Source organism: Emydura macquarii, unplaced genomic scaffold (genome assembly GCF_026122565.2).
Source record: "Emydura macquarii macquarii isolate MOO-44397 ecotype Brisbane River unplaced genomic scaffold, CSIRO-AGI_Emac_v2 contig_2768, whole genome shotgun sequence".
NCBI classification, from domain to species: domain Eukaryota; kingdom Metazoa; phylum Chordata; order Testudines; family Chelidae; genus Emydura; species Emydura macquarii.
Window position 1 is genome coordinate 41,239,544 of NW_027132905.1, and position 24,445 is coordinate 41,263,988.

A 24,445-nucleotide genomic window follows, 5' to 3' on the forward strand; every position below is an offset into this window, starting at 1 on the left:
ATTTTTAATGTTGCTTTTACAAGACTATATTTTATCTAAAAATGGAAGCTTGTGGCACTGCAAATCTTTCTTTCTCTTCATGGTTTGTCTGGTTTGCTCTTAAGTGAGTACTAACTGCAGGGTTGAACTGAAAATAAATTTTCCAGTGCTAAGGTTCCTTCCTGCAGCCATCACAGGGTACTTATAGAGTATCTGCTCCAAAAATTAAATGAAACTTTCTGCAAAATAGGTTTGTATAACTCTTCTGAGTTTTTCTTATAGTTAATGTGGACCTGGCAAATAACTTAATTTTTATCCAGAATGTATGAACAATCTGTGGCTTCTGTCCTGTAGTAGAGAGGTGTAGCTACAGGAAAACTGATGGAGTGTTTGTTTTTAATTTGAAAATGAATATTGCATATTCTGATGTGCATCATTATAGTTCCATTTCAGTTAGGGTTTTTTACTTTTAAATGTTCTCACCTAATTTAATGCCAGAAACAAACTACCGATGAAATCAGTAAGATTTCATCTGTTCCGCTTTTAGGAAGATGAGATGATAAACCAGCTGATTTCTAAAATGTGAAATAATTGAATGTCGGACAGAGAAACCTTCATGGAAATATATTTGTACCCTGCTTTTGATGGTAGACCGCCATTGGTTTGTGTGTGGGAGATGGCAATTCTAGGAAAAAGAGGTGAAACTACTTTTGTTATGAATGGTTTCATAGTCACTCCTAAACTCTTCATCTTTAAGAGAGTTTGGATGAGGCTGACTCATATCCTAAGAAGCTTAACTTCAGTGTTGGTCACAAAAGTGAATTCTCTGGCTAATAATCTACTATACAGGCAGAAAAACATTTAAAAATTGTGTATAAACATCTCAAAATCAAGATTGTTACAAAACTAGCTTTTAAATCTCTGGTTACTGCACTTCAGTTTGCCTTCCTGCTTTATACTTAGTATAATCTCCTATTGTCCTAATGCAGCAGGCTTAAAGATCTACTTTATCAGCATTGACACCCTTGCCTGATGCCTCCCTATGTAGTGAAGAACAGTGATGTTTTAGATACATAAACAGCTCTAACAGTGGATATGAATACCATCCATCTGGAGGTGGGTCACCAGTTAGTCTCATATGCTGCTGATAGGCATATAGTCATCTTAAAAGAAATCTCAAAACTTATTTGTATGAGCAACAGTTAATGCCCTCTAAACTGGGCATACTGGGAGGAAATGGAAATTACACTTTGTAATTGTAAATCCTTTTCTTTTCCTCAGTGCTACTTCAGGTGACTTTGAGGTCTTGCTTCTTCCTCCAAGCTTTTCTTACTACTTTAATTGTTGCTATTAGCAGTGCTTTGGAATTGAACACACTATGTACATAATGTGTAATGTTGAAAACAGAATGTTTTAACATTTTTAAAATGCAGATTTTTGTGGGTGCTTACATATTTGTGAAAATTATTTTTATTCTTATGTAAGTGTGACAAGGCTTTTTTTTAAATCTAAATTATATAATTAGAATTGGCTGATCTCTGACAATGAAAAAGCTCATTTGGGAAGTTTTGTTCTTAGACTGATGAATTTCTCTCAAGTTCTTTTGACCCATTGTGTTAACATTCTTATCCCTGTCCCTATTCTAAATCACAATTCTTATTAAGAAAGACATAGCAAAAACTGGGGTGGGCTCTTTGACATCGGTATTTAGAATGTCTGCTATGTTCTTTGGGAAATTGAAATTACTACTTGTTTTTGGTAGCTTTGATAATTAGACTCATTCTGATTTCGTTTCTTTCCAGAATTTACATGTTTGACAGCAGCTATCTGCTTTCTACTGTAGTGAGAGAAAATGTAAGTTGAAAAATTTAGTTGCTTTATATTGCATGGCACTTGGAAGAAACTTAAGCTATTAAAATAAATTTCATTGTATGTAAAAGGACACACTGAAGTTAGTAGGTTTCAAATATCAGCACCTGTATTTTATTCTATGCATGTCTATATGGCCATCATTCTACTGTAACTGGTCTCATCTTTTGAACAGGAAGGAGTTTAAAATGGACAGGAATCCTACTAAATAATAAATGTAATGTCTGCCTGCTTTCAAGAATGAGTAGGCAAAGCAGAGAGAGAGCATAAATGCAACTGTTTTTCATCTCAGTGGGGAAAGGAGATTGTAGTACATATTAAGATGAGAATATTTATTCTCATAAGGAAGGAATTATTTATCAAGACTGTATCACAAAAGGTTCCTTTTAGGCTGAGATTTTCCCAAATGAACACACACTGGCACAATCCCTCAAGCTTTATTAGTGATCACTTACATTATGGTAGTGGCCAAAGGGTCCAGTTGGGACAGTGCTGAGGTCTGTACAAACACAGATAGTGATAGTTCCTGCCTTCAAGATCTTACAATCTAGAAGACCTAAACGGAGGGTTGGGAATAGGGACACAACATAGAGGCAAATGAGTGTGGTGATGAGTGGCACGGCTTTAATTACATGTTTTTTGTTGATGTTGCAGGTCGCCCCCTTTTAACAAACAGTTTGAGGGAAAATCCACAAATGATGCTGATAAACTCTAAGAATAATTTATATTACTTAATATTTTATTAAAAATAAATAATTGTTGGTAGTACACTCGTAAGTGATAAGAAGATGTCAGATACACAATAAATTCGAATGCGCTGAATAGATTGTCAGTCAGAACATTGGTCCATCTACTCTGGATATTTAAATTAAGGTACAAGAATCTCCTGGACACTTGTGGGACAGCTGGCCCTTAAGGGAGTTTTTTCTTAACTTCTGTCATATAGTGGTTGGTTTATAACCTAACTGAGGGTTTCTCTCTCTTATACTTTTCATTTTCCAACAGAAAAATATTCAGTCAGAAAACTTTTTGACCAGCTCTAGTCCAGACTAACCTTGTCGTCTGAAAATTTGGTCATGTCATTGTTAATCCATTTTTCTAGATCATTGATCCTAGTGCAGTTCCTGTGGACACACCAATAATAACACTTGCCATTTTGATCTGATTATCTATTGCAACTGTTTTTAGTTCTCTTAGGCAGTATCTAATCCATGAAATAACTTTACCTATCACCCATGACTACTCAGCTTCCTTGGTAGCTTCCTGCCAGAGACTTTGTCAAAGGCCTTTTGAAAGCCCAAATAAATGACACAGCGTATTGTTTTGGATTTACATGTTTGACCCAAAAGAAGTTGTAGAATACCCTGTTTTGGTGGGCTCTCGATAATTTCACTAATATTGCTTTACCATAAACTTTTTTAAATTGTAACCTCTGCTTGGAGATATTGATTTGGTACACTTGGAATTCATCACATCTGCAACTTGTTTTTTCTTCTACTGGAGTGTAACAGTTATGGTCATGATGTACATCATCAGTCATGCAGTTCTTCGTTTCCCCACTTGTGATCTTGATTATAAAATCGTAGGCTAATATTTTATAGTTTTTTGTTTAAATGCTGTGTACTGTAGTTTGTACCAAACTAACAGAGAAAACAAGATTAAATTTATTATATAAGGATTTTACAAATTAAGGGCTTGATTTTTTAGACTTCATTGGAGGTTGTACGGGAATCAGCACCACTGAAAATCAAGCGCTAGTTTTTCTTTTGCCTTTCAAATAATTTGAAGCAATGCAGCATGGTTTGAGAATTTTGACCGAAAGCCAGAATCCTCCTGCTTTGTTATCCTGCATCTGATAGTGTCTCTCTTTGTGGCCTGGACAAGTCTCTTAAGCTCTCAGCTCTAGCTATTTTATCTGTAAAATAGGGATAACCACTGCTTACCTCACCTGGGTGTTGTATTAATTTTATATGGAGCGCTGAAGATGTAATGAGTGTTCAATATCTTTTTATAGGTTGTGCCTAGTTCTTGTAATAATTTCTGCTTAAGATGAGAAGCTGCTTTTTCATTTAGTAAATTACTAAAATAGAAGCACCGAATCTAGAACAAGTGATATTGGAAGGGTGGCTGTAGAGGGATGCAATCAAATACATTGCTTATATATACACTTGTAATTGCCAACTAATCTATCTGTCCCTCAAACTATCATTAATTGATTTGGGGGTTTTTAGGCATCATGGCAGAGGTGAATTTTGAAAGATTTGCAGAAGAGGCTGATGGACTTGCAGAGCAGTTCAAGGAGGGCATTCCATGCACATATAAGCCATAGAGATGTTGGTGTGAAACTGACAAATGAGCTGGCAAAGCCTGATGTCACTGGAGCGCAGATGGGAACACATCAGATATCTCCTCTGTGTGAAGTTAAGATTATATTTGATTGATAAAATGTAATTTTAAATAATTTATAATCTTAAAAATTGCTTCAGAAGTGCTGTAGATGACAGAAATTGAAGCTGTGGCCAGATAGTACTCTGCATGGTCATAAGAGAGACCAGATTCAATCCCAGTCTCTTCCCTTGCTGAAAGGGAGATGGCGTCAGAGGGGGTAGGCTCCTAGTTCTTCTGCATGGGAGAGAAAAGCTTATGTTTTTAACATTGGCCTATCCTTCAGTTTCACATACTTGACTGACTGTTAAGGCAAGTCCTACCTAATCTTTGACTAAAGGATGGTGTCATATCAGGGCTTTGAGGGTGAAGCCCTTGTCAAGCAGGGGGACTCCTCAGGTCTTTTCATAGACATGTGGAGGACATATCCCTCTAGGTGAGTGTTTCCCAGACTTTGAAAGCTGTCAAAGATTTTTACCAACCCCTCCCCATAATACCATCATGTGGTGTTAAAGGCTTGTTACCCATCTTAATGCATACATCTTCCTGCCCTTCTTCCTCTTCCTAACTCTGGCTAATACCTAGTATCTCCTTCCCCATTTTGTGAAACACTGATGTAGATCTCCATATGATTCTTCCTCTCCTTTCTTACAAACTTTTATAAGCCGTGAAATGCTTTAACTGTTATGGGCATCTCAGTTAGCACCCACTAAAATAATGGGCGGGTTGACACCTCAAATTGTTCCTTGAGGCTTTCTGCAAGCTCACGCAGAGATTGCTGCATTGGCTTTTCTCCATCTTGTGAAGGTTTTCTCTGCAACCCCAACAGCTAGACTTCACACTTTTACTTTTAAAAAAGTGAAACTGGAGAATAGTTGCGAGAACTACCTGAGTCCCTGTGACTAGTCTTTCTCACACATACATGCACATCCTACTGTAGATGAAGTGACTGGATTGTGTTCATCTCAGGTGTGGATGAATCTGCTCTAAAGCATCATCAGTGTACTTGTAGCTATAGTCCAATCTCAAGAGGCCCTGTGAAATAAGACTTTTCTTTAATTTTGGCTCAGAACTCCTTAAATGAATGTTCTCAAGTTGATTTTGTAATGACTGATTGTCAGAAAATTGAATGTTTAGAAGAATAGACCTTAATATGTCCTGAAACTATTAAAAGCCTAAAATATTATGGCCCTCCTCTTTGTTTTGTATGTCTCTGGGGATCTTGAAGCTTCACCAACACACATGCGCAAGCTGACTCCTGTTGTTCTATACCCTTTCTCTCTATATATAGCTATAGCTTGCTTTCTGTTCCGTATCAGCTGTATTGTTGTTAGTACTGGTAAATGCCCTCTTGCGGGGACTGAGAAAAGGCATGCATGATCAACAAAAGTGGAATTGATCTGATTTTCCAAAAGTACTATTGCATACACAAAATAAAATGAAACAATATTTATCTTTACTCTGATAGTAATCTTAGGGGTAACTTAGAACAGTAGTGACACAATTGTTCAGCTGGAGATGTGATCTAGAATGTTGGTGTCCTTTTAAGAGCAGGCAAATTTTTGATGAACTGAGAATGTTGCAAGAAATATCAATGTTAAGGCAACTTCTAAAGAAATCTCAGAATTCAGTTTAAACAGTGGCACTTGTGTAACTTTGTTGAATGCAGATTCTACCATATGAAAAGGTACAAGATACTATTGATGTTACTAATGGGAGTTATAGAAATATGATAGATTAGAATGGCTTCTGCTAATCTCTGTCTAATAGGTATAATGCAGGTCTCTGAGTGTGACTTCTTGTTTCAAAAAGCACAACAGCCACCTAGAGCTTGACAAAGGAGTGACTTTGAGCAATGTTTTATGTTCAGTAGCCCCTAAGAACAGCTTTTCTCAGGAAACAAGATTAGTCTTGTGAGCACTTTGTCTTAGTTCACCTCTTAAAATTGTTATATCCAGTTTTACGTTTGGCAGTCATATGGCAGGCATTAATTATTAACCTTGTACATTGACGTGGTTAGCACTATCAATATACAGTCAAGCTGGATTATGTTACTTCTCATGCACCGTCACTAGTAATAAGGATAACTGCAAGCAAAATGATACCATTAGTACTTTGTGTATTTCCACTGAAGTTTTGAAATTGGGAATCATTTGCCTTGCACTACTTTTTTTTTTTTTTTTTACTGGTTGTGATGTATAGAAAGGGAAAGAACCCAGTTTGACTCTCAAAGCCTGGGTTGAGTTCACAAGGCCGGTTGTTTTAAAAAAAAATGTGTATCTTAATCTTTTTTGTAAAATAAATAAAAATTGAAATGGGGTGAAGTGCAGTAAGCTGCCACATTACTAATTTCTTTCCCTTTTTTTTAGAGAATAACCCAACACTAAGCCTCTGAAGAGGCTATTGTAGGTCAAGTAGATTAAAGCATGATGTCGTATTTTAAAATATAGCTGCTAGACTTTTTCACAACTCAAAACTTAAGGTAAATATCAATCTTGGTATTAGACTGAGCTAGGTATAGTGCATTTTAAATGATTTAGACTTATCTGGTAAATTAAATTAAAATTGTAGTGTTAATACGATTGGATTTAAACACTACATCCCTCCTTTCCTTACTTTGTGTCACTGTTAATTACAAAGAGTGAGCTTTATCTGTAGGGCAGAAACATTGTAATGGGACACTCTTTATTGAGCTTATTTCCCCATTCACAATAGCTATTTTGTTTTGTGTTGGTGTTTATAAAGTTTTAAACTGCTATAAATTACAGCAGGTAGTTGGGTATTTTAATGTTCAAACACTGTTACTACAGCTGTATAAATAACTTGTCTGTTGCTTATTCTGCAAAAAACACACAAAGGTAACTTCCCTTCCTGTGTAGGAGAAATAACAAGACTCCCTTACACCATAGGACCAGTGGTGATTCTTTACAAGTCTCCAATACTGAAATATCTTCTTTGCACATTTTTTTTCCTCTTAGTATTTAAAAAAATGTAACTTTGAGGTGCAGCAAGAGTATTGAAATATAATTTCTTGTGATAAGAGGTAAAAGCCCCCATATGATACATTAATAAGTTACCAGTATAGTGTGTTATCTAAATTCTGAGTGTGGGAAAAGTAACTGAACAGATTAAATGAGGGACTTGGGTCATTTGAAGTTGCAAGGAATAATAAACTAACTTGTCAAGTGTGCATTTTAATGTCTCTTACAAAAAGAGAATTAACTACAAGATATATTTTTGTCAACAAGATTAGGGGGATTTAGCCTCACAGCAGAAAGACTCAGTTAAGCAGTTCAGCTTATGGAAGGAGATTTTGAGTGAGTTCAGTGAAGGTGTGATGATGAAGTGGTGTCTGTTGTTCTGGAGAAACCTGCCTTTGAGGATAGCACATTCAAGAGAAAGGGAGGTAAGTGTGAGATTGATGGGTATCTGTTTGTTTTGTTTATCCCCCAAGGTGATAATTTGGAAAACAAAATGTATGTTTATGGCCTTGTTTATGAGTACAGTATTTATTCAGGAGCAAAATTTTTCAAAACCACAGAAACTGAAGTAAAATAATGTTTTCTCTGCTATGTAGAAGCTGTCAGCTTGACAGGGAAGTCCTACAGATAGGCAGTTCAGTTCAATGCTTTTTCAAGCTTTTTTGTATGGCAGTTTGTATTGTATTGGTCCATACGTGGGGAGCAAGGATAACTAATTTCCGCACAATGCTCCTTTCAGTTTAATAAACTTATATTTTTGGGTTCGTTGCCTTTAAAGAAAAGATAAATTTATTTTTGGAGCTTCAAAAAGCTCTGCTGACTCATTTCTGTATAGAGCCACAAAAATATTTTGTGGTGTTTGATTCAAATTAACGCAAAAGGTATATATATTTCCCCTTCTCAGGTTTGATATTAGCATAAAATTTGTGAGACTTGATATGAAAGGAACAGAAAAGTTGGCTGGCTGGCTGGCTCACCCGTAAATTTTAAACCATCTGTTTCTAAGAACCTCTGTGTTCTAATGCCCATGGCTGGGTTAGGCTTTTTGTTTCCTGAATGTTAGCCAGGGAGTTCTCAGTCATGCTGGCAGAAGTTAAACTTCCTGTTAATAATTAAACAAAAAAAAAGGGCCTGCAAAGGAAATGGGAAATCTGGCTTAAACAGTTTCTGGTGGTATTGTGCTAGAAATCCAGTTTTGGATTTAGAGTTGTTTGTAATGTATGCTGGCTGATTTTTAACTCTGAATGAAGGCGTGTTTAACTCACTGTTATAGTGTAATCTTGTTAATACAATATATTTTATGTGATGTAAAGCAGGCAAGCATCCACATTTTTTATACTTTTAGCTGTGGCATGCCATGAAATCACGTATAGTGTTTGCTTAATTGAAGCAGTATGTCTAGAGGCATGTAAGTAAAAATCAGGACTTTCTGGTACTATCTTTGCTATACAACTCACTCGCTAAATATCATTGGCAAGTTGCTCAAACTTCTTGCCTCTGATTATTTGTAAAATGGGGGCAATACCTTGTATGAGTGTATAGAGGTTACTTAATGGTTGTAAAGCACTTTGAGATCTTTGGGTGAAAGATGAAGTATTCATTAGGACTCTGGATCCTATATTGAGGAAACATGCTGAGGTTTTCACTAAGCTCACAAAGTGCATAGGTAAGGCACTTTTGAGCTTAGAGATAAGTAAGGTTTCATTCTACGGAAGCACCTATCTGAATTGCACAGTGAAAAGTGTACTGAAAAGAGATGTGACCCTGAAGCAGGGGCTCCTGTAGAGACCCTGACTCAGTACCTGTGAACCTTGAAAAAGTCAGAGGAGGTTTGGAAGGTTGCTGTGCTCTTTCATAGGATACATACATACATAGGATATACCTTTGGAGTTCAGGAGGAGGATCAGGCAGAGAAGCAAGGTGGAGTGGACTTACTAGTGTTTTCAGTATAAAGAGAAGATCATTTGTTTAATATAGAACAGAAGAGCTAGAAATGGAACCCAGCTCTTTAGCAGAGTGGAACCAAGTCTTATCTATTTAACTATGTTGTGTATCAGAGAGTTGACCTTCTGTATGTTTGTATTTTTTATGTTACTATTTACATGTGTACATCATATTGTATAGCAAAAGGGTCTGTTTCCTCTTTTCCCCAGCACCTCTACATAACAACGTCAATCAAGATTCCCACAAAGAGAATACTTTTTAAAATAGTTAAGGTTATGGATGGTGATCAGCCACCCACCTCAATCCCCAAAAGTCAGGAAATGTGAAGTTTAGGTATCCTTTAACAACTCTTAACCCCCTACTTTCCATCATTCACCACTTTTAGTGTCAGATTCCCTCTCCTGTAAAGAAGTCTCATCTCTATCAGACATAGTAAAACAATGTACATACCACATTCCTCATGATCACAGAAAATGTTAACTCATATTCAACAAGATTAACGTCTTTAAACACCCTTACGCTGGTAGTTAATGTATGATGTGTTTTCTTATTAGACAGTATAAGGTTGCAATCAAGGTTTCACAGTATAGCATGAATCCATGAGGAGTGTGGTGTGGTGTTGTGTAGTATAGCTATCTGTGGCATCTGTCAGTGAAAGTGGTGAATGTGGGAGTTGAGGTATGTTAAAGGAGGTTTCATCATTGGACACTTCTTTAAAAGGATTGCATTGGATGTAGGATGACCAGATATTCCGATTTTATAGGGACAGTCACAATATTTAGTGCTTTTTCTTATGTAGATGCCCATTACCCCTACACCCGGTATCCCAATTTTTCACACTTGTTATCTGGTCACTTAAATTGGGTGGGTTTTCTCTTTAAGCAATCTTTACCTTGTTTAATGAAGGCTCTTCTTTGTGGAAATAAATGCATATACATATTTTTGGAGTATCTTAATATCTTGTGCACTAAACTAACATTTTGGGTTTTATTCATTTCATACTATTACGTTTATGTATTTAATGGCTATAAGGCACTTCATAGTAATGTCCCACCTCAGCTGGTTTACACATCTGCAGTAGTATTCTTCATTGTGCATCACATTAAGCAATAAGGTACAAGCATGAAGTAAACTCATCTGGTGTATCTTTTAAAACTGCTGAGTGTATGCAAATGATCCAGAATATTACCATGCTCAGTCACTGTAAAGTGAACTTTCTCAACATTACTCTGTTCTTAGGATCAGTTTTTGTCTTTGCTGTGGCTCTTTCACACTCCTCTTTAATACAGAGGACATTTTTAAAAGAAAAAAAGCTGTTTCAATAAGCAGGTTTAGAATTCCATTGCTTATTTTATAATTTCTGGCATGAGTAGAAGATTGGCATCATGTTACATCAAGTGCTGTAGCAGGACCGATTTATAGCTAGTCCTTTGTCTGCTGCTATACTAGACCATACCAGACTTTTTAAAGATAAAGCTGCAGATGGAATCAGCAGGGCCTAGTGACTGAAGTAAGAAACTGGAACCTAGAAAACTTGGGTTTCGTTCTCGTTTCTGTCACTAAGCTACTGTGACCTTGAGCAGATCACTTAACCTCTGAAATGAGGACTCCACTACTTCATAGATGTGCTTTGAAGTTGTCTGAAAGGTGTAATACAAGTGACTATTATTTCTGCATGATTTCCGATATTTCTGTATTCTTGACCAGTTAAAATAGGGCTAGACAGTAACTTAATATTGTTGTAATTAAAGACTAACTGATCTCTGATGAAGCTGAAATATGACAAATTTGGTGCACTGTATGCTAAAGAACAACACTGTTTAGTGCTTGTATTGCTCTGAAGTGATTTTCATTGTCAAAATTGCTGTACAAACAACTCCAAGCAGAGAGAGCTGAGCTGCAGAGATGAGATGAGCAGTGACTGCTCCATTCTCAAGACTGCTGGTGTGTGGCTTGAGCAGATGAGTCCATAGTACTGAACCCAGAGAGGAGAATATTCTGAAATGGAAGACTATTCCAAACAAAAAGTGGTGAATATGGGTCAGAAAGATAGTGGATAGCGTAAGGCTCTCAGCAGGTTTTGTCTTAACTGGATTTGACTGGGAGACTAAGCTAAACCAACACTCTTATAAGGGCTTAACTATGACCCTGGAACTTGAAAGGAGAAAGAGTCCTGGTTCTACACGAACATAGCATCTGAGCTCTGGAACAATAAGACTGGAGGTATTTTCATAGGAGCTGACTAAAGTTCCTATTGTAAGTATATTTTGGGCTGCTGAGGAGGGCAGTATATTTGTAAGTAATAGTGTCAGAAGTTTTGCTACTTTTCCCAATGATAGAAAGGTGTAGGAAAGTTTATAGGATGACCTATTTAGAGAGCAGGAGCACATAACTTTTATGTCAGCTATTTTCCACTTCTTTCCTGGTGGATTTGAATCTCTTTGCTTGTTGAGTTCCCTTCACTATACCTTCTTTCTTATCACTGTGATTAGTAGGGGACTTTGCAATTATCCTTATCTTTTCTCCTGGGAATGGCTATCTATGAGTTTAAAAAAAGAAAAGAAAAAAAAGGAGGATTGAATCGCAGTAGAATAATATCTAAAACTGCTAGCATAGAATTCATGTTCTGTACTGGTAAAGGATCAATTCTAGTTATCCAAATACTTTTTGAAAAATAAATACTAGTTCTGTTCTTCAGATTTTCATGCATGCTATAGATAGCACTTCAAGGGAAAAACAAATATGACAGCAGTTTATTACCTCAAATTTAACAGCCTTGCTAAGTGGAAAGATTTGCTGTGAGCAATATATAAACTAAACACAGTTCTTATTATAAGTATTTTAACAAGTGCTCTAATTTAAGAATTTAGTCCATCAATAGTGGCATGTTGATAAATTGGTTTAGATGTTTATGCTACTGAAGTATTTAAAGAAGGTTAACTTATTGATTTAATCTGCCTGTAAAATTGAGCTAATGCTCCACTCTTATGTTAGCTCTAAAATTCTGACAAAGCGATGTACCTTCTCTCCACCCCCCCAAATGTATATTTCTGTACCTCTGCAATTTACATTAGTGCCTAGTACTATAATGTTAAGTTTAGGGGTAGCTAAGAATTTTTAGGCTAGAACCCTAAAGGAAAATGATGATAGTAAACTTAGCAGAAGATATTTAAATGAGTTGAGTAACATCTTGGAACAAAGATGTCTTTGTGGGGAAACTCATAGTGTTTCGGGGGTGGTGTTTTGTCCTAGATTATAAAGAATTTCCTAATAGGATGCATTAGCTAGAGGCATATATGCTAGCCAATAACTCAGAAACTATCTACACTGGGAAAAATCAGCTATTTGCAGAAAATGGCTGTCAGCAGCAGATTCTCCAACTCATTAAACTGTGTAATTGATATTGTAGACAGAATGAAACCATTTAACACTGTTATAGAAAGTGTGAATGAGTTCTTAGGTTATTATCCTAGAAGGAAACCATTCATTGTTGTTCTAAAACACTTGACAGAATATGGTTTCCCTTGGAGAGGAGGGTTTTGTGTTTTCTGAACATTACTACAATTTCTAATTTAGTTAAACTCTTAAAGCAAGTATAAATAATCGTATCCACAGATTTTGGTGAATTTTTTGTATGAAACATTATCTCGAATGCATGTCACCAACAGAGGAAAAAGTGTTACCTAGCTATTTATATTAAGTTGAACCTGTTTGTTTTAGTCCTCTGCAGTGGATAGCCACACCCCTTTTATGTGCTACATGAAGCATTACAGTGGGGCTGTATGACAAGTGGGAGAACAAATGTAATTGTATAAAATGAAACATTTCAATATTTCATCTAATTTCTGTAAGTTCATATTTGCTTTTCAGTTACATTGCAGGATAAATAGAAAATGTATTCACAGTAGAAATTGCGCATAACACTTACAAATATCTATTCTGGTATGACTTGAATACCTAGCAAGCGAAAACTAAATGAGGTTCCCCGACTGATATTTCAGAATAATCTCCAGGGCTTCTCACCCAATCTACTGTCCTTTTTGTTTCTTCTGCCTCATAGGGACCTGAACAATCCCCATTTACTCAGCTATCCAGACAGTATTCCTCACAATTAATGAATTTCAGGAAACTCTTCATCGTATTGCTGTCTGGAGTATCTTCTCAATTTTACTCCAGTCTATAAATAAAGATACATCTTTATTTTTCTTTGACAAAAACAAATCTTCCACTGATGACTTACACAAAATTTCACCCTAAGGGAAAAGGGGCTTATGACTATTAGTGTTGTAAAAAATGAGCATTTCACTCATGAAGTCTGACAGCTTGTGCAAAGTGCAATCAAGAAGATATTTTACTGTAAGAAAAATGCAGTAGGACCTGAGGGAAAGGAGAGGAAACAATCCTACACACATTTTACTAGTCAGGGCATAAAGAACTGAACAGTAGATATGAAGGATTGTACCTTCTTCTGAACAGATTTGAGAAATGTGGCTTTGGACCAGCTGAAGCAGAATTATTATAAAATTCTGGGTTGAGTTCTAGCTATGTGGAAAGGACATTCTGCTCCACTAATTTATCAAACCTTATATATTTTTTTTTTTTAAATCCTCATTGTGTCTGTATTTCAGATTTCTGATCGTCTTGGAGGTGGCAGTGAAGCACACCTTTAGCACAGGAAGATGAGTGAACTCGACCAGTTACGCCAGGAGGCTGAGCAACTGAAAAACCAAATCAGAGTAGGTATTAAATCAATTTAGATCTTATTAACACAAATGATATTTATGCCAGCTGTCTGTTTAGGAACAGGATGGGAGATGGATAAAATTTACTTGTGAAAGTTTCAGCCTAACAATATATTTCAGAAGTTAATGTATTGGATATCTTGTAAACATAACTGCAGGTAACTCCTTGTTTTTATGCATTCCAATTTCCAGTAAGTTTTATGATTGAGTCACACGGAATAATATTAGATTGTAGAGATTATATTTTAAAGCATTTCTGTATCTTACACCAGCCCTTATGGCCAGTATATATTTCTCTTGAAACTTTAAGCCTTCCCAATTTCTAGTGCATCAGGTTTGAGTATCAGATATTTTTATGAAGCCTTCAGACTGTTTTGTAAAACACTTTTGAATAGATAATAACTTGGTTTAATATTTTGGACTGGTAGAGTTTAGTACTAAACAAATTATAATTCATCACTCCCCAGGATGATTTTGCATGAATAAACTTCCTCACAACCCTCCTTGGAAGGAAAGAAAGATTTAAAAAGAGGATTGGCTGAATGAAGTACATCGTATTTTATTTACCTTCTAGATTTTATTTCCTGCTTATGCTCAAATGTTTACATAAGAAGTAAAACTAGGTCATCTTGATTCATCGGTATTAAGTTATAGATCATGGCAAATATACTCAGGTTCTTTCTGACTTGCTGGCACAACTACTCACCATGTATATGCTGAGTGAAATAAAAGTGTTTTAATATTTCCAAGAAAGGATTATTGTCAAATGGACGCTTTTATTTTAGGCTTAATTTTTAGGTTTCTTTTCAGAAGGATAATGAGATACTTAACATGAACAAACTTATTCTCAATTTCTTTAATTCTTTGGAAACGATACTAGCATAAAAGAAGCAGAAAGAAACTGACTTTCTAAATGAGTGAAACTGATTAGTTTAATTTCAGTTTGTGTAAGATGAGAGGCCCAAAATATAAATAGCTTAAAATAAACTAGATTTTGTATTCTTTGAGATGTTTTTAATATTTCAAAGTAGTTGTTGTAATCCAAATGGAATTTTAAAAAAATATTGTTATGAACATCCCTTTAATTTGAAGTACCAGCAGCATTTTATTTAGAGTTTGCCATTTGTAAAGATGATCTGCAAATAATTTTATTACATTAAGTAACTTTGTTTGTGTTGAAAAACCCAAATAAAAAGGGAAAAGAGACATTGGGCAAAACTGATATTTAGACTTATCTTCGTACGTTGAGCTCCTCTTACCCTTTCTATATGGAGCATTCAACAGTGATGGATAGCTATTGAGATTAATCTATTTAAATGATGCAGATCACACACTGAAAGAACAGTGGGCATTAGCTTATTGCTTAAAATTACATTCTGACTTAAGAACTCAGAAGTAAAGTGAGGCACAATAGCCAAGTTATAGTACTTACACTGGCAAGACTTAATAGGTGTGTGTTGGGGGGGGGGAACCTCATTTCTGCCTCCTGCAGGTTGCACTTGTCAACAGCTGTTATTATGGAGAGATGTGCCTTAAAAATCTTGACAGCCCCCAATATTTGTAGGCCCCAAAATAACAGCTGTAATGAGACACCTAGGATTCAGACCCAAGTCAACAAAAATAATGAAAATGTCTGGATCCCCACTCTACCTTTATTCAAGTAAACGTAGATTACTTGACACTAATGATAAGACCAGAGAGGTAGTCTGGAAAGAAACTGTTTCCTTTTGACCACCCCATTTATTTCACCCAAGCTGCACAGCTTGTAGTTTGCACTACATCCTCCTTCCACTTGAACCTCCTGCAACCCCTTGCACTTTGATCGCTTTTTTCTGACCCAGTGTGTTATGTCTACAACCTCTCAGAAACCTCCCATGGAAGGATTTCGTGGAGATTTATATCCTAGTCTTCTTACTGTTCACAGTGTGCGTAGAATAGTAATGCTAACAGAACATATGCTGAAGTTTTCCTGTCACTTGCTTTTTGTTGCATTCTATCCTGACCCTCCACCCCCTTCAGTCTAGATTGCCCTTGTTAGATTGTAAGCTGCTTGGGACAGGGATCCTATTCTACTTCTACTTAAAAGCCTATGTAACTGAGTTCATTACACTGCTATGGCTATGTGCAACTTACTGCTATTGCATGGCCCTGTGATTTGTTTGTAAACTAAGTAACTTCTTTTAAAAGTGTGGGAGGAAAAATGACTTTTTAATATAATAATCACTTATATAGTTAAAAATTAACATGAGAACAGTAAAACTAAATCCCAAACTTCAAGTGATTTTAATGTAATTTGAAATGTTTTTGGATTGGCGAGTTATATACCAGTTTTTGTCTGTGCTGTTTGGGATAGCAAATCAGAAAACTTACATTCATGTGGAAATATAGAGAGACAAGCATAACTTGACTTCACTGCCAAACACCTGTTTTAAGTGAGCTGATGTGGTCACTTTTTTTCTTTCACATTGTAAGACCCTTTCTTTCAGCTTCACACCTCTTTTTAATTTAAAACGAGGGAGCAACGAAAGGCTAGTGTCCTGGAGTTGAGAGGGAGAGAATGTGTAATTGTAATTCCTGACCTTAATTTCAAGAGGTCACATCAATAAATATCAATGTATACTGAAACTAGATGCTGTCAGTACTGTATAGTAAACAACATGGTTGGACCTCACCAATGTAATTCTGTAGTTTGTTTAAAACCACCAAAATAAGACCAGGATTACAATTTTCTTAGATGTAGCACATTTTAATAAGGGTTTAAATGATATGTCATTACTGCAGGAGGTTTGAAGGGTTACCTTGTTAAAACTGCTGGAAAAAGAGTCAATGAAGATACCCCTACTTTTTCTTCAATTAAGAATTCACTCACTTTAACTTGCTGAATTATCCCACCAGAGTCAGCACATTCCCAGGGCTCAAAAGTATTTCTAAGGAGTAAATGTGCTGCCCTTTAATGCACCAGATTTCAACCGGGATGAATTTTTTAGAAAAGTCCTTGGGTTAGAATGCATGTCTCCCTCATGTCGAGATTCTTCCCACCCCCCACTATTTCAGATGGTACAGTGCAGTATATTTTTCAAGAACAATGTGCAAACTTCTCCAGCAAGTACATTCAATGGAAATGTGTCTGCCAGATGGCATTGCCTCCCTTCTTCATTATTTTTAAAAAATCACTTTTGTAAATGAGAAGAAATTCCAATCTCTGCCCCATCCTAAATCACACACAGCTATTTTTCGAATTGTGCTAGTGAATGATCACAACATTGTGGGACAGTTGTGTGGAACCTTCTTGTTAAAAGGGTGATAATGCATCACTGTAAACTATACAAACTGTATATTGTTAAATTATACTGTTAACATAATTTTTGAAAGGATTTGTGTGCTTCATGTACAGTAGTTTTAACCAAACAAATTTAGATCAATAAATCAAAGCATCACTGTTCAAGGGAATAGAAGTCTCTAAGCATAATGCATTACATATGCAACAGTCCTTCAAATACATGTCAGTGTGAATCTGAGTAGGTACTCATGCATACAAGATTGGATTTTTTGAATAGCATTGGCAGCTTTGCATATACGCTCTTGGCCACCTCATGCTCTTGTACAAGGGCAGAAAGGATGGAGCTGCTGCAATCCTGTCTCGCTTCCCTCTTACTGCCAGTGGCAACAAGATGGAAGCCAGTGGGTGTCTGACCCACTACTCTTCAGAGATCCTAAACCAGTTCTTTTTACAAGCAACTGAAAGATGGACTTTTTTTTTTAAGGAACAACAACCCCACCATAACCTGCTGTACAGCAGGGCAAGATGCTTCACATCAGCTTTCCCTACATCCCATGGTGGAATCAAACCCTCATAGTTTAAAACCTGCCCATCCTGTGACAGATTGATCCCATCAAGGAAGGACACCTCAAACCTCTCTTCTGCAAGAGGAGAGGCATATCTTGGATAGGTGCTCTGTATGTAAGTCCTTTTCCTCCAGCACCTCAATTCAAGCTACTTGTGCTAGAGCAGTTCATACAGGTCACTTCAGACCCAGAGGTGACAGTTATGACCAGAACCAGACCAATAAACAACTGTTGGCCAGCGCTCCCTTAAATACACATCACGTTCTGAGATTGAGCAGTGGAAGGAAGGTGAGTGAATAGGACTCCAACAGTTACTGTCAGCAGCTTCACTGCTGACCACCTCAACATCAATGAAGTCTGCTGCATGCAAGACTGTGGCACTGAGTGCCCCAGGGCTGATGAATCAACATCTGTACTGATGGCCTCGATGCTGACACCTCAGGCATTAAAGCAGACACCTCTGCCTGCTCATAAATTGGACACCAACTCATGTAACAATACCAAGCTTACACATATCTCCAAGATCAAGGGGAATTTCAGAGAGGGACATGAAACATGACTCATCTAAGGACAAATTCCCCAAACAGTCAGGTAGAGTGAGAGACCTGGTACTGGTAACTGTGATGGCACTGAGCAAGGACATGAGAAATGCCTTGGAGGAATCCATAATGCCTCTGAAGACATTCCTGGTATCAAAGATGTGACCAACACTGGAACCTGCTCCAGAGCACCCCTTGGTGCTGCCTTTTTGAAGAAAAGGTATTCTTCTTCTTGCCGTTGCTGACTTGTTCTGTCATGCAGGTGTTTGAGCAGAGATCCCTCTTCCATAGAATGAAAGGGACCTGAAAGTGCATATTGGGAGCTCCCCTTCAGAGCGCTGTCTGAAATAGCATATGAGTAGCACTGGGCTGGCTAGTCTCAATCAGGCCAGTAACCATGTGGGATGCAACTATAGTCATACAGGCTGTACTGGGCACCTACTCTCATGTGTTGAGGAGCAGATCACCCTTCTGCACATCTAGGAAGAGGAGCCTAATGACATCGATGGCTAGGCTACACTGGAACTGGATGTGAGTACACTGGAGCAGGAAATGACAGGGAGGCAAAAATGACACCGGCATTCACCCAAAGGATCCTCTTCAGGGGAGTGACACCAGTCCCCATGCAGAAAGCCATGTTTCAAATTGCAGAGACCTTGGACATTGAGACTGTTCATACAAGAACAATCTCATAAGCTTTTTGATATTGTAAGCATGACAGCACCAGCCAGGATCACCCTCACAACTCATGAAGACCTGGAATTGGCCAAAAGACTATGGCAAACTCCAGCCACTCTTTAAACCAACCTAATAGCTTTCTTTGACAGGGTAACAAGCCTTGTGGATGGGGTGCAGTAGTAGACATAGTATATCTTGGCTTCAGTAAGGTTTTGATACTGTCTCACATGACCTCCGTCGTCAAATTAGGGAAATACAACCTAGATGGAGCTACTATAAGGTGGGTGCATAACTGGTTGGAAATCTGTTCCCAGAGAGTAGTTATCAGTGGTTCACAGTAAAGCTGGAAGAGCATATCGAGTGGGGTCCCACAAGGTTCAGTTCTGGGTCTGGTTCAATATCTTCATCAATGCTTTAGATAATGGCATAGAGAGTATACTTATAAAGTTTGCGGACAATACCAGGCTGGAAGAAGTTGCAAGTTCTTTGGAGAATAGGAGTAAAATTCAAAATGATCTGGAGAACTGGTCTGAAGTAAATAGGATGAAATTCAATAAGGACAAATGCAAAGTACTACACTTAGGAAGAAACAATCAGTTGCACACATACAAAATGGGAAATGAAGGTGTACTGCAGAAAAGAATCTGGGGGTCACAATGGATCACAAGCTAAATATGAGTCAACAGTGTCACATTGTTGTAAAAAAAGCAAACATTATTCTGGGATGTATTAGCGGGAGTGTTGTAAAACAAGACACAAGAAGTAATTATTCCGCTTGACTCTGCTGACTAGGTCTCAACTGGAGTATTGTGTCCAGTTCTGGGTGCCATATTTCAGGAAAGATGTAGACAAATAGAAAGTCCAGAGAAGAGCAAAAAAAATGATTAAAGGTATAAAAACATGACTTGAGGGAAGATTGAAAAAACTGGGTTTGTTTAATCTGGAGAAGAGAAGACTGAGAGGGGACATGACAATTTTCAAGTACATAAAAGGTTGTTACAAGGAGGAGGGAGAAAAATTGTTCTCTTTAACCTGTGAGGATAGGACAAGAAGCAATGGGATTAAATTGCAGCATGGGTGGTTTAGGTTGGACATTAAGAAAAACCTCCTAACTGTCAAAGTAGTTAAGCACTGGAATAAATTGCCTAGGGAGGTTGTGGAATCTCCATCATTGGAGATTTTTACGATCAGATTAGACAAAAACCTATCAGGATGGTCTAGATAATAATTAGTCCTGCCTTGAGTGCAGGGGACTGGATTAGAAGACCTCTTGAGGTCCCTTCCAGTTCTACACTTTTATGATTCCTATCTTCCCTAAGCAAGCGGAGAAGAGGGATCAACCACCCCCAGGGGGTTTTGGGCACTTCTGCACCCACCTGAAATAACTCTTTGAGAAAATCATTTATACGCCAGTCCAAGAATTTACTCCTGGCTGAGACTTCAATATAATCCTCCAGAGGCTCACTGAGTCTATTTGAACCTCTCTCAGAATGCTCGTTATACCATCAACATTGAAGACTGTTTTCCTAGTGGATGTTGCTTCAGCCAGAAGCTTCAGGCACTTGTGGCCAAACCCTCTATATGATATTCTACACGTACAAGATGGTGCCAAGACCTCACCTAAAGTTCACTGCTAAGGTGATCTCAGAATTTCATCTAAACCAGTCAACCTTACGGTCATCTTCCTGAAGCCACGTTTAGCAATGGAAAAAGAGAATTTGCACCCACTAAATGTGTCCAGGACTTTGCTTTGTCCCATGGATGGGGCAACAGTCTGAATTAGCCTGTCAATCTCTAGCCATAGCCAAGCATTCTAAAGGTCAGGCCATTTCCTCACCAAGAATACCAGAATGGAGGACAGTGTGTATATCCCACCAAACTTCAAGGTTCACTCCACCAGAACACAAGCAACATGCCCTAACTGTTTATATGTGCTAATACTGAAAATCTGTAAGGTAGCAATGTTGAGTAAACCTCTGACCTTTGCCAACCACTATGCCTTAGATTCAGCTGCTAGATCAGTTGCCATGTTTAGGAGAGGAATATTTCAATCACTATTCAACTGATGCAGCTAAGACTTCTCAATCCCACCATCCTGAGGGGATGCTGCTTGCCAGTTAACAGTTGGATCCATGCTGACGGATACTCAAAGAAAGAATGGTTACCCTACAGTAACTGGTTCTTTGATATGTTGTAGTCAGTATGAATTCCATGACCCACCCTTCATCCCCACTTTGAAGAGTCCTCATCTACCATGGGCTTCAAGCTGAGGGGGAACTGAGCGAGGGTCACAGCTGCTCCGCCATTTATGTTCTTGGGACATGCCTGTTTAAAAAATAAAAAATCTGATCTTGCACACAAGGCACATATGCATCTACAATAGGTTCTACGCTGACAACGTATAGACGAACCCCAGTATTGCCGTAGAATAAGTAACCATTCCTTGGAGGGTGTGATCAATAGAACTTTTTCTTTTCATAAACAGAATTTGAGAGTAGAAAATGAATCAGAATGTTAAAAGAAATCTTGTGCCATAGTTTGGTAAAAGTTCCCTTTTATTTAGAAAAAGTGGAATATATTGTATTGTATCCTGAAAATGTGCAAGTATCCTGTGATTATAGTATAGACTTCATGGCAGCACAAATATAAACAGACACAGATTTATTAGTATGACAGAGTTCGCTTAGTTCCTGTAGTTTTTGTTTAATGTTGTCATCAAGTGACTAAGAGCAGAACCATGGTTACGTGTTTAAGATTAAATCCTGTTATGAGATAATTTAAACATGTCCTTGTGTGTGTGCATGCACTTTTGAAGAAAGCTCAAGCAGAGTAAAGAACCTTCTCAAATTATTGCCAAATTGCATGGATACAGTTACAGAAATGTAAAGGTGGAAAAGATGTATTTTGTTTAATTTCCTTGGGGCTGATTCAGGATTGTTCCCTAAGGAACATTTTCCCTTGCTTTGTCCGTTCTAGTTTTTAAGTCTCAAGCAGTAGGGCTTCCAACTCTTCCCTTGGGAGGCTATTCCACAGTCCAATAGCTCTTGCTGACAAGCAATTCATATTTAGCCTACATTTCTTTTTCTTAATCCCATTACTTAGTTGTAACTCCTTGTGCCATGCTACACTTATCTCCATCCAGGGTATTTACACCTTTCAGATAACTGTAGAATATTATGTTCCCTTCCCTTCTTAGCCAAACTACATGTAGCTAATAAATCAATCTCTGGTCAATAAAATCAATCCCTGATCAATTTTGCTTGAACTCCCTACCAATTTCTCAATATTTCTAATAATGTGGTGCCCAGAATTGAACGTTGTAGTCTAGGTGTGATTGAACTAGAGTCCTATAGGAAAAGGACTCTGTGACTAATGCTTCTGAGAAGGTACTCCAAATTTGCATGGGCAGCCTTTGCTTCCAATCTAAGTCCTTTGGCGCTGTCTGTTCCCTGGCTGGTGAATGAAACTTATTCCAGTTTTGTATAACCTGCATATTTCATTAATGTGCTGTTTACTTCCTCTTCCAGATCACTGATAAAAATGGCAACACCATCATTTCTTACTAGTATGTGCTTGGAAGCATTTTCAATGACGAGCCTAAGCAATCATAAATTTTCACAAGATGAATAAAATAGCTGAGTCTCTTTTTGAGCTGACTCCATCCATATAAATGACTATTGTAGGACAACTCACAAATTATCCAGTCTTTTTTGTGTACATAACGAGCTTAAGAAACTAATGTCATGTCTTCCTGTCTTCATTAATTTTAAATTTCTTTAAACAGAATAAAAGTTTGGCGCCAATAAAGAGACTTCCTGCATTTTTTTTAGTATCTGTTTGAGGAAAAAAACCTGATGTCTGTAGCATTAAACACTAAAGCATTGACTAAAGTATTCATTGGCCAAGTGAAGAGCAATGTACTCTCAGGCTATTTTAGGTTATAGTTTTTTATTCTGAAGTGTTTTCTAGCTCTATGTAACAATTGTTTTAGGTTCCTTACACAGAGATGGAAATTATATACTGTGTATTGCTCCTATTTAAGGCACCTGTGGAGTCCAACTTCCCCCTTGTACTTAACATTCTGGAACTTGACCATCCATTATAAGATGTACAGAGTGTCAGCAATAAGTATTGAGGGATAACCCACTACATCAGAAATCAGTGATATGAAAAGAAATCACATTTTGAAACTTGCTGTTAAGGATTCCTTCCTACTCTTGCCCACTAAACACTAGAATTATCTTCTCAATAAATAAAGGTATCAGAGAAAATACTAGACACGCATTGGCAGCAAAGTCTGGCTTGGTAGGTTCCTCTTCCAGTTTCTCTCCTTTGAGTGATAACTGAAAGATTTTTCCCAAATCTAGTTGTTTTGCTGCTGAGTAACTTTGCAGAATGGTCAGCAATGATTCAACACATATTAAGCTGTCTCTATTTTTCCCTTGTTACAGGATGCCAGAAAAGCATGTGCAGATGCCACTCTGGCCCAGGTAAGCACTCATTTAAGATGCTCACATTTTAATTGCAAGAATCTATATAAGAAAAATATAAATACACAAAGTTGTGTGTATAAACTATAAACAATATCTTAATACTTTCAAGTCTTTTTTTTTGGCAACATTAGCTTTCTTTGCCTCTTCGCATGGTGTGACTTTTGATGATGCATAGGTCCTACTGCTTGTGCTTGGCCAACTACTAACAATAATAGGATCAAGTAGTACTTCCCTTGGTAGGTCACTGAGTTCCTTTCCCCAATTTTTAGATGAGCATTAAACAGATGGAACTAAAATTTGAAGGACCACTCACATTGGAGCAACCTGGAAGGCTGTTTACACAGAAGCCTTTGCCAGCAGCTATTCTAGATGTGTGTTTTATCAGATTTTACCTTTCACCATTCAGTTTAATCCTTTTTGCTTGAACCTAGAATAATAACCCTGTGTCTGTGACGTCAGTTTGTTGCCACGGAAGTGAGTAATGCTACAAATTCAGTACTACCACTTCAGCATTAGGCAAGAGACAGGCAGTGAGCAAGAGCCATCCTTTGAGCATTAAATTACTTGGGAAATTTTTATATGTGACAGAGAAAGTTGCCCATAACTGTAAAATAACTGGGCTAAGTTTAACATGTATTATATCTGAAACATTTTCCATGTGCAAAAGTCTGTAAAAAGCTATTGTATTTATACTAGTGAAGGGCATTCTAAATCTGGCCTGATCTGTTAGTTTGAACGCTAATCTGTCTTGACAGTTTTCAAAATAAAGCAGAGTTCTTTACTCAAATGCTTTTGTTAAATAATTGTGTTAGGTGGAGACAGGACAAGTATGCAGACCTTATCTGTAAAATGAAGTTAAAAACTTTTTTGGATTCACGATAATGTATGTTCATTTATTCAGTAAATTACTGGAAATGTGCGGTGTGCTATTTTTTTAGCCATTGCTTTGCTTCAGGCCAGAGAAACTATTTATATTAAATGTAATGATA

The 24,445-nt window shown here is 37.3% G+C and overlaps 1 protein-coding gene across 3 annotated transcripts in view; it reads left to right on the top strand.

The window, feature by feature from the left end:
- Positions 1-24,445, top strand: part of GNB1 (G protein subunit beta 1) — an 84,493-nt gene that overhangs the window by 37,447 nt on the left and 22,601 nt on the right. For 2 of the 3 annotated variants that reach the window (XM_067567192.1, XM_067567190.1), the window contains exons 2-4: positions 1,782-1,833; positions 13,787-13,894; positions 23,415-23,453. In XM_067567192.1, coding sequence (XP_067423293.1) covers positions 13,838-13,894; positions 23,415-23,453 — 96 coding nt within the window. In that variant the 5' untranslated portion in view covers positions 1,782-1,833; positions 13,787-13,837. The remainder of the gene's footprint in view (positions 1-1,781; positions 1,834-13,786; positions 13,895-23,414; positions 23,454-24,445) is intronic. The other variant, XM_067567191.1, reaches the window with a different exon arrangement.